The following is an 11,093-nucleotide window of genomic DNA, read 5'->3' on the forward strand; positions in this document are numbered from 1 at the left end:
AAACAACATCAGTTACATGATCACCAAAGGTAAAATTTCTAAAATAGCAATACTGCATAAGTTGATATCCTTTAAACCACAAGGCCTTACGTATAATGTATTGTTCCTTGATGTTTCCTCATCTACTGTGTAGAGTTGCGGCTATCTACTCAAACAATAAATGCAATTGTGGTAAATGCAATTGTGGTTTTGCAAAAACGAGCAATACATATTAACTTATTACATTCATACTGACACACAAAAATGTTATGCAGTTAAAAGGCTTATACTATCGTATCATAAAATAATGCAAAAATAATGTTCAGAGCAAAAACCCAATCACACAATCCTTACTTTATACAAAAGTTATTTTTAATTCGGGAATGTCAGTCTGATTTAATACATGTTTGTAAGTTTATTGTACAAAAAGCTACTAAAGGAACTAAAAGGAGATATCTTTCTGTTGCTGGGTGTTCAATATCGGAATTAATAAATTTTATATAAATTAAAAATTTGAAAATTGTGATTCACTTTTAATGTCTTGTTCGCAAAGCTATTTTTGAAGGGTGTAAAAATTGAATTGTGTTTTTTTTAATCCCCCTTTCTTATTTGGAAGCTGGTATCTTAAGCCATTATGTTTTAGAGGGGGAAAAAAAACTGGCTAGGCTTAAATAAAGAGCCAAATATACTACTGGTACTTCTACTACAATTTCTTGACAATGACTAAACAACATCCACCAGCCAGGCTTTCGCCCGGAGGCTAGCTTGCTAATAGGAAGTTATTATTATAAGCATTTGGGTGTCCTGAAAAGTTCTACAAGTGTTACTGATATCAGGTTTACCAACAAAACAATTAAATTTAAACACATATATTTGCAACATCTTGACAATGGAGGGAAAAACACTCTGCCATCAGATTTAACAACCTGGGCTCTTAAACCCCATCAAGATTGAGCAAATTTGTTAAGGACAAGTACATGCCTTAAAACACTCTGGAACTAGATTTAAAAAAAAAAACAACATCAACATACACATATAAAAACGTAAAAGCAGCTAGTACAAAAACAGCTCTGACAAAATGACCTATTACAGATACTTGAAGTGCCAACAGGTTAAATAAATAGGTGTGTTTTGTGTTAATAAAAGTTTGAAATGTCCCACCACACTTAAACGTGATTTAGTGAAGGATGGCGTGCAAAAAAAAGTAGGTTAGCAGTTGACCACTTCTAGTGTCCAAATTTCATCCCTATTCCTTTCACTATCCTCTGCATTCTGCTTTTGTTCAGGCTTCTGCGCATCTCCTGGGCCTTGGACTCTGTGGCATCTTCCTCCTCCCACTCGTAGCAGTGGTTGACCCGGGCGCAGCTCAGCCGGCACGGCAGCACGTCCTGGTTCTCTGTGTAATGTTCAATAAGCTCTGCGAGGGAACTGAATTCGGCTTTGCATTTCTGCCACATGCCAAAGAAAAAAAAGGACAGTTGTTTAGTGTTGACATGAAAACGTGGCATTTACTAACAATTTGCATGTTGAAATGTGTTGCAGTATATTTTCACGAGCATATTGTGGTATACAGCGGTATAAAAACAAATCATTCCATATAGTGAGGTACAGAGGGAGGTAGTCGCATTAGCGGGCCGTGCAACTGGTAACTGGGCCTTCAGTAGGGATTTGCTCGACTCAATCCACCCTTTAACACCACCACTATCACTTTGTAATTAGAGAACCAATCAATGCACACATGCATCACCTAGAGAAGTTCACAATCGACACTGACATCAGTATTTAATGCTCACCAGAGATGTTTTAATAATCGTTAAATGTATTTAAGTCTGTTTTGCGAGTCGAACTAGGCTGTAATAAATTTTCCGCTGACAAACCAATCAGAGGATTGGAAAACTGCTGATATCATCAAGGGCAACTTTTACGTGTGATTAAAGACATTTAAACAGTCCCATTGCCAAGTTTAAATGACATCAGCCAGCGCTACTGATTTTGAAGGCCCTGGGCAGATTAAGTTGACATAGCAACACAGGCTGAAATCTTAGTGAACAAAACATTTGCATACACATAGCAGAAGCAGTGCAGCCATGAAAAACACACTAAAACGATGGGAATAAAGTACTGTTACAGAATTTCATAGAACAGATTAGTAAATGACATACACGGTACCTCCAAAAGGAAATTCCCTTTACGTGTGTTTTCAATGAGGTGGGTGATGAGGCCAGATGGGAAGCGAATGATGAGGGATCCACTTTTGGGTTTTTTGGGGTGCGGGCACAGGAGGTAGGATCCCAAAACGTCATCAGCCAGGAGGGAGTAGCTGCTGTCACTGCGATGCCAAAGGAAGTTGTGTTGGCTTTAAAGCGGAAGTCAACCCAAAGGTTTTTAGACGCCTCAGGGGGCGGCCATTTTGTCTTCTGTCGACTGAAAATGACATCACAACTGCTCACAACGACCAATCACGACTGATCTGTTTACTGAATCCGAGCCGTGATTGGTCGTTGTGAGCAGTTGTGATGTCATTTTCAGTCGACAGAAGACAAAATGGCCGCCCCCAGAGATAGCTAAGAAAGAGTGCATTTTGCTGCTTAACTTTAATATTCCACAAACGCAAAATTAATCAGAATGCCGTGTTTCAACTAGTGGGCCTGCTGGGAACATATTCTTGAAAAAAATATGTCTAGGTTGACTCCCGCTTTAAAGTGAACATGTGACAATTTTTATACCTTCTGGAGACGTGTGACATTCTTTGCCTGCAAGAGACCTTTTGAGCTAAACAAGATTTCGACAATCTGAACTCTCTTAATTCCCACTTCCGTAGTGTAGTAGAGTCCACAAGGGACCTTGGTATGGGAATCGTTAGGGGGCGGATGTCTGGTGGCGTACGTCTTGTTGGGAACAAGAAGTTGGGACTCTTTTCTCAATGCTCTTGTTCTTGTACAATGCTCTAACATCTGATCGTATATGCCTGTCGCTGAATATTTCTTCCTTATCGAGCCAACGAAATTCTCTCAAAACAGAAGCATCGGAATGGTCAACCATTTGTGAGGAAGACCGCTTAGTTTCCTCGACTATGACAGATAAGTCGTTACGTGAAATCAACATATGAAGAGATGCTATTACGTGTAACCTGGCAGCGTGAAAACTTGTCATAAGAGAGAAATATGCTAAATGTATGAGGGTATTGTTAAAGCTATATATGAAAGTGGCATGTGCTCCTACGAAGACGAAGCAAATGAGATACAAGTAGGCCATTCGTTTCATAAAGTATTTGTAAAAAAATAGCAGATATTGAGGGCTGACTTCTGGAGAGAAGAGAGAGTTCTCAATAATTGTAAACTAACTTTACCAGTACTACTGAGGGAATAACTGGTTCTGATCATTAAAAAAAAGCATTATAGCACCTTGTTTAATTGCATTCTGCGCGAACCCTATAGAGATTTTTGACTAGGAGGATTCTTTGATGATAATGTGACAATTACTACTCTGCTTAATGACAAAGGGAGTGGCTTAGATCAGGTCTCTGCTGAACATCTTAAATAATGCTAGTATGCAGTTAGCTCCTCCCCTTGCTTTGTTTTCCTAGCCTCATGTTTCATGGCGTTCTCCCAGATTTAAAGTTGTCTGTCCTGTTGGTCGCCATCATCAAGGGTAAAGCTGGTAAAAGTGGGCCGCCTTGATAATTACAGGCCGATAACATTAGCGTACTGTTCAAAGTACTCTGAAAAAAAATGTGCTGCTAACACTAAAAGACTTTATAAAGACTACAGAATCAATTTGGATTTAAAGGTAAAGATGTGTAATTATTCCTTGAAGGAAACGGTGAACCAAATTAGAATCAAGACCGGATTGGAAATTCAATAGTGAACCTTATCATGTATGCAGATGACCCGGTGCTTCTCACTCCCAGTAGTGGAAGTCTCCAACAGAGGCGGAGTAAATGTTCAGATTATGGCGTGCATCATCATATTACAATGCTGCTAAATGTAATGATCTGGAGAACAAAGGAGGATAAATATCTTAATTTCCCAGATTTTATGATGCAGAGTAATAATCTGAAACAAGCATGTCAAAGCCAAACAGTAACCACATACTTGATTGCTTGATGAAATGTTTTGACGTGGCGGCAGTGGGTGTGCTATTTGTGTTTAATGACATGTCCATGCGCCACATACACGCAGCGGAGCGTGTCAACTGCTGCCACCGTGAGTAAAAATTGTTTTAACGTCTTAACGGGCACTCCTTTTCTTCCCCTACATCGATGCCGCTGTAGACATAACGCCAGGGCTTCGTCATGGTAACGAAAGCTGGACTTGCCATTGGCCAAGCAGGGCCGTTGCTTCCAAACAGGCTAATTTCAGTGGTGTGGACTACAATTTCTGATCATGATGCTATTGTGACACAAGTGTACATGTTATCAAGACACCTGGAAAGTGTTTTCAATCATGACCAAAAAATGCACACACTCACGTTGCAATACCGTCCCAACACCACACAGCTTGAGCCAGCGCCTCCTCGGTTTCCGCCAAGCTCGGCGTCCGGGATCGTCTTGCCAGTGTCTTGTCTTTGTCCTTTTCTACTCCGCGGACGAGAGAGAAGACATCCTTAGAACATTGCTGCAACAGACACACCTTGTATTCCATGTACAGCAACTGTCTAGGCTGGCCTGGGAATGCCTTGGGATCCCCCCAGAACAGTTAGAAGTAGTAGCTGGGCAGAGGGAAGTCTGGGGCTTCCCTGCAACAGCTGCTACCCCCGCTCCCCGAATAAGTGGTAGAAAATGGAAGCATGGTGCCAAGGAAGTATGTTGAAGGTGCACAGCTCTAATGAGAGATGACGATCTTTATCAGTGATCAGGTTTATAGCCTGGGTTGTTCGTGGAGATTTTGAAGAATCTTCACTGCATGAGCATGTTTTTGCTCTGCTAAGTGGTGATTAAAACGCTTAAACAGATGAATCAGGTCTTGTTATTGTTTGACAACTGGTGTGTTTGCTGGTTGCAAAGTGGCGTTGTTCACACCAGGGCAGCATAGCAGAGGATGGATGGCATCTTGGTGCCAAGAAATGATGCTGAACTGAGGGGAGGAGATTCATTTTGTCAGACCATAGCTTTTGCCAAATAGAAACATGTGTTTCTAATGTTTTGTGACATCTTTAGGCAATTACAAACATTTTGGGGTGGGCGTAAGGATGGTAAATTCCAGTGTCATGGCTACTAACCTGGTCGAGTGAATCGAGGAGCTTCATTTAGACAAAATTAGTGATTTAACACACCTTGTGGAGTTGGAAGGGTTTCATTTTGCCAAAATTAGTGCTTTGCCAACATCTTGTGGCATCTATTGACAATTACAAACACTGTATTGAAGGCATCATTTATATGTGTTTTGTTGTTGTTATCATTTGAGGCACAGCTAGGTCCTTATCCTTTGTCAGTGCGTGTGCGTGTGCGTGTGTGTGTGTGTGTGTGTGCGCGCGCGTGAACGGGTAGGAATCACTGTACTCGCAAGAAGTGAAGACCAGCATCCAACAATGAGAAAACTAAACATGCTCCTGCTTGTTAAAGACTCAAATGTGAGCACCCGTGGCAGCCTTGCTAAACGTGACGAATAAACACCCTCACGTGATCTCCCCAGCAAGCGAGCAATTATCGAGGGCGTTACCTAATCAACTCCCTGAATCTGGAGAGCGCCCTGTGAACAGCGGGCCCACCTTGTGACGCGCTGAGGCTCTCCTGCACGTGGCGCTGCTTGAGCGGCGTGAACGTGAAGGAGCGGTACGCCCCAGAGCGCAGCACTTTGTTGCGGATGGCTTTCTTGCGCACCAGCGATGGGGAGGAGGTGGGGAAGACCTCGTCTTGGCTGCCAAGCTGCTGCTCCTCGGAAGACTTGTCATGTTTCTGCACACGGGCAAAGAAAATGTCAATAGTGTTTCAATAAGCGCCCCGCTCAAACAAGCAAAACCGCTTTGTCTGACGACCTTGGAGCCGAACATCAAGCCCCGAAAGGGAGCTCTTCTGAAGGACACCAGGGCGCTAACACTGAGCGGGAAGCCGTGGTTCAGAAGCGACGGGTTACGTCGAGGCGCAGAGCCCGAAGAAACTTCCTGGGCTTCGTCCGGGTGCTTCTCCAAGTAAGACAGCTGGAAACAGCGGCACAGCAGTAGGTTCAGGAACTGGGCCTAGAAGGAGAAGGGGCGTGCTTGCTCATACCACTTTCTTCATCACACAGTCAAACAATCTTTTCTCAGTCTATCCGGATAAAATGTTGTTGAAGGTGCCGTTGGGGTTTTGGAGGTCTCGAGTCCATTGGCCCAGTTAGCAATTTACGAAACAACTACTTACTCTATGCGTGTTCGTTTTCCATCCATCCATCCATTATCTGTACCGCTTCTCCTCACAAGGGTCGCGGGGCGTGCTGGAGCCCATCCCAGCTGTCTTTGGGCAGTAGGCGGGGGACACCCTGAACTGGTTGCCAGCCAATCGCAGGGCACACAGAGACAAACACCCGCACTCACAATCACACCTAGGGCCAATTTAGAGTATCCAATCAACTTACCATGCATGTTTTTGGAATGTGGGAGGAAACCGGAGTGCCCGGAGAAAACCCACGCAGGCACGGGGAGAACATGCAAACTCCACACAGGGAGGCCGGAGCCGGGATCGAACCCACGACCTCTGAACTGTGAGGCGGACATGCTAACCAGTCGACCACCGTGTGTTCGTTTTATCTTTCAAAAAGGTATGCAATATAAATAAGGACTCACACAAATCGATCAGTCAGTTTTCTTTACCATCTCTGAAGTTCAGGAATCATACAATGATCAGATCTGGGCAGCTTATCCATCCTCGCGAATGCTCTCACCCGAGATGGGCGAGGGCAGAAAAGGGGCGCGGTCTAACATGTAGCACTCACATTTATACTGTCTTCAAAATCTAAACATAATGTGGGTTGGTCTCCTCCCTGGTTGGCCCTGCCTACGGGGCTGATCTTCACCAGCTGGTCCCGTGCTCAGATCAGGGCCCGCTGACTTTGAACTGATTATGCGATGTGTAATTCCTAATTTGGTTTTTGGTTAACCTGTTGGCTAATATAAAGCCATTTTTATAGATTCAGATCCTTCAGTGCAACCACTTGGTCAAGATTGTTTTAACAGAAGTGGTGTTACTTTTCTTACTGGGGAGGTTTTGTTGACTTCTAGACTGCCAAAACGCTTGCATACAATCCTTCTGGACAAGTGCAGAAACGTGCAGGTGGCTTTGGCATCTCCACTGAAAGCCTTCTAGACCCCTCCCAATGGGGGGTAGATTGAGAAGACACTGGAAACAATCTGAGGTGTTCCAGGCAGAGATGGGCACAAGTCTCTAAAGCCAAGTCCAAGTCATGTCTCAAGTTTTTGACCCACGAGCGGTCAAGTCTTGCGGTCCCAAGTCCCTGACCAGGAGTCCAAGTCAAGTCAGTGCCACAGCAGCCTTTTGCTCCCGAGTTTGCCATGCTGGTGGCTGTTTGTGTGTTGCTGTCACATTTGTCTAAATGATGTCATTCACAATGATTGTTGCTCGGGCGCACGGAAAGATAAGGGGAGAGCGGGGCAACTTGCCAGCCGGCACCTGAGCCACACGCACACACACATTTGCAGTAAGGAGAAAAAATGAGAGCACACACTACAGAGACTCGTAATGTTTACGAGTCCCAAAAGAAGAGTCTGAATCAAGTATAGTGGACGAGTCAAAGTCGAGTTGCAAGTCTCAAAAAAATAGCGCCTTAAAGTCTCTCGCGAGTCCGAGTCGCAAGTTCCCATCTCTGGTTACAGGTATGAGACTATGAGGCATTCAAGGTATGTCGAACCAGGAGGAGCTTGAGGGGCAGACCTAGGTCACAGGTAGTTAACGGACTATGTCTCACAGCTGGCCAGGAAAGACCTGGGGCTCCTCCCAGCAGTAGCTGGAGGAGGTGGCCATTTCTAAAAATGTTGCGTTGTAGAACGATGATCATTAACGTTCCCTCCTTTTGGTGTAGTAACAAACAAAGATGGCGAGCTGGTCTCTTACGGCTCTGGCGTGTCTGGCTCTAAAAACGTGGCAGTACAGCTGGGCGTCGGCGCTGCCTGGGTTGTGGGAGACGAAGGCGAACTGGGAGTCGCTGGGCCGGGCGGTGGAAAGTGACACTCTGCGAAGGGCGTGGGCCATCAGGAGGGTCTGCAGGCCGCATGACAGGTTGACCACACAAAATGTTGTTGAGCGTAGTTGCTAAAAAGTAAATAATAAAATACACATCCATACCGTTTCGTCCTCGTCATACATTTTCACGCCTCTGACGGAGAACTTGAGGGATACGGGCCTTCTCTTCTTGCATGTCTGACAGAATAAAGTAGAGTGGCACAATTATAGGGGACATATTGCTGAAAATTAACTTTTTATTTGCCAATTCAATCATTTATCTGCTTACTATAATTCTAAAAGACTCTGTGTACGAGCTGTTGTGCTAATTTACATAATATCAGCTAGGCTAGGCCAAGATCCAGAGCTACTTTCAAGAGATGACCAAAGTCTAGTTGCAACCATTCCCTTAAACCTCTTGACATCTTAGAAGGGCGAGTAGTTTAACTTTTTTTTTTTTTTTTTTTTTTTTTTTGCTCTTTGGCTTTCATGTTGTTCAAAACACAGCCTGTTTAGTTTCATAAAGGTTTCATGAGGTGGATGGTTTAAAAAAAAAAAAAAAATGCGGTTTTGAACTTGGAACAACTTTGAAGTCAAGTGGCGGAACTTACTTTCAGGGTCTTCAGGTTCCTGTGCAACTGCTCCATCTGGTCATCCAGGCAGCTGTCATCCACTGAAAACGAGCCTACGTACTTGGGAGCCAATAGGTAGAATTGAATGTAGAGAGAAACAAACATGTGCAAGTAGGGGCGCTAATATAGTGCTGACCTCAGCTGATCGTATCACTGCGCCATCCTCTCTGACTGCCTCTTCGCCCATGATGCCTGGAGATCTCTGCACACGCATACAATTTACATCAGCGTACAAAAAGGAAGTATAAACACCGAATTCTATTTACGGCCACGTTGGGCAGAGTCCAGCAGTTTTCGTCAACTTTATCTTGTCCAATCAACCGGAACAGGAACGTTGAGATACATTTCGAAACGGATTGCATTGGTATCCAATCCGCGAGTTTACGGTACATTCGCACTGGCAGCTAATGTATCTAATAACCATTGGATTTTTATCTACATTTGGTCGAGGCCACTCTGAACATATTCGATTCCCGCTGCCATATGATGCATATCCAAAGTGCGCCACTTGGATATGTGTCACAAACCACGCAATAATGTTATGTAAGATTTATGCTGTGTTCCCAAAGTATCACTGAAATTTCTATCTGGATCAAAAATAATTCACACTAAACACACAAACACATTTATCACAATTAAAGAAAGGATTTGGATGCCTGCATCACAGTTCTGAAGTGCAGGGGTACTCTGGCTTCCTCCCACATTCCGAAAGCACGTATTGTCACAGAAGAATGTTTGGGTGTCAACCAGTCAAGGGTGTATCCCACTTTTTTCACCCAAAGTCAGGTAGGACAGAGTCCAGCATTATGAGAGCCAACGGTATAGGAAATGGATGAATATTGTGAATTAAATGTGGCTTCACAAATCTTGCGCCCACTGAATATTTCCAATGTGTTGATTCTCACGAGAATCCACAAGAACATGTTTGGATGCAAAAAGCAAGAACAACAAAGACACATTTACACACAAGGAGACACGTACACTCACACATACGCACACAGATAAAAAACACAAGACCGTTGGCGTTAAGTAATTAAGACAGGTAATTAAGTCGAGCTTTCTCTTCCTATTAGCTCGACAAGTTTCCCCTTGACAAAAAAAGTTGGGAAGTACGCGAACTCGTCTCAACACGATGCGTTCGCGGACCGCCTCCCTTCATAAACCGAGGCCGTTCGTCGACGCCCCCGCCGCCCTCACTCACCTGAAGTCCGGCCGTCCAAACTACAGTGGCGCTTCGGCGCAGGTGTGCTGCTCAAGCCAAGCTCGGGCACCGCGTTGGGAGGTGGTAGGTGGAGGGTGAGGACGAGGCGGTGGCAGTCTCCGAGCGAAGTTGTGTTCTGCTCGCCGCAGTGTGTTGGTTGCCTCGATCCCACCGCTCTCTCATCGCTACTCGTTAACGGTTAGTGACGTCACGTGTCAGAAGGCGGAAGTAGCACACCTCCACGCGATGGAATTCGAAATTGCTCCGCCCCCTAATTCCCGTAAATGTTAATGCCTCAAAATGTTCAGAATGTTTAGCTGAACCCGCTTCATTCAAGGAATTTGGAGTTTAAAAATTATGTTTTTGAAAAAGCTTTTTTTATTCTCCTAATTTTATTTTGGAAAAAAGGCAATTTCATTCCATTACTTTCAGATTACAAACGTTTTCCCTGGTAATTATTGTCAATCGTTTTATTCTAGTACTGTACGTCAATTACTGTCGTCCATTTTCATTCATTCATTCATTATCCATACCGCTTATCCTCACAAGGGTCGCGGGCGTGTTGGAGCCTATCCCAGCTGTCTTCGGGCAGTAGGCGGGGGACACCCTGAATTGGTTGCCAGCCAATTGCAGGGCACACAGAGACAAACATCCGCACTCACAATCACACCTAGGGGCAATTTAGAGAGTCCAATCAACTTACCATGCATGTTTTTGGAATTTGGGAGGAAACCGGAGTACCCGGAGGAAACCCACGCAGGCACGGGGAGAACATGCAAACTCCAACCAGGGAGGCCGGAGCCGGGATCGAACCCACGACCTCTGAACTGTGAGGCGGACGTGCTATCCAAAGTGCGCCACTCGTCCACCGTGCCGCGTCGTCCATTTTAATTCTAGTATTTTTTTCCATGTTTGTATTCTATTCATTGTAGATGAAAATGTATTAAGAGTAATTTTAGTGAAGGTTTTTACATGTACCAGCAGTTAGTTAAAAATAAAACATTTTATTCCAAGGATTTTTTTTCTTCCATTAATTTGTCAAAAATGTGTAATAGTTTATTTTTTGGTTTAAATACAATCAAAATGGTCAATTTCGTTTTGTAGTTTAGTCATAAAATAATTTCAT

The 11,093-nt window shown here is 44.1% G+C and overlaps 1 protein-coding gene across 2 annotated transcripts; it reads right to left on the minus strand.

Moving 5' to 3' along the window:
- Positions 1-329: 329 nt before the first annotated feature.
- On the minus strand, positions 330-10,169 carry sh2d5 (SH2 domain containing 5). 2 transcript variants are annotated; one of them, XM_086041592.1, is made up of 10 exons: positions 9,968-10,169; positions 8,903-8,968; positions 8,746-8,826; positions 8,258-8,332; positions 8,027-8,173; positions 5,956-6,156; positions 5,689-5,875; positions 4,450-4,555; positions 2,149-2,308; positions 330-1,427 (listed from the first exon to the last, which is right to left on the minus strand). In XM_086041592.1, exons 2-10 carry the CDS (start codon positions 8,951-8,953, stop codon positions 1,206-1,208), a joined length of 1,230 nt encoding a protein of 409 aa, XP_085897718.1. In that variant the 5' UTR covers positions 8,954-8,968; positions 9,968-10,169; the 3' UTR covers positions 330-1,205. The 2 variants fall into 2 exon arrangements, with proteins under 2 accessions (XP_085897718.1, XP_085897719.1); XM_086041593.1 differs by lacking the exon at positions 9,968-10,169 and adding an exon at positions 9,427-9,907.
- Between the last annotated feature and the right edge of the window lie 924 nt (positions 10,170-11,093).

The sequence above is a fragment of the Filicampus tigris genome, chromosome 9 (genome assembly GCF_054856515.1).
Source record: "Filicampus tigris isolate MCC_2025a chromosome 9, RoL_Ftig_1.0, whole genome shotgun sequence".
NCBI classification, from domain to species: Eukaryota; Metazoa; Chordata; class Actinopteri; order Syngnathiformes; family Syngnathidae; genus Filicampus; species Filicampus tigris.

Bases quoted from the DNA above. Each gene is read 5' to 3' on its own strand.
- sh2d5 (XM_086041592.1), bottom strand. From the start codon at position 8,953: ATGGGCGAAGAGGCAGTCAGAGAGGATGGCGCAGTGATACGATCAGCT. The intron at 6,157-8,026 runs GTAAGAGACCAG...TTCTCCTTCTAG, and splicing joins GAGCCAGACACGCCAGAGCC to GCCCAGTTCCTGAACCTACT. The intron at 4,556-5,688 runs GTGGGCCCGCTG...TCCGCGGAGTAG, and splicing joins GAGCCTCAGCGCGTCACAAG to AAAAGGACAAAGACAAGACA.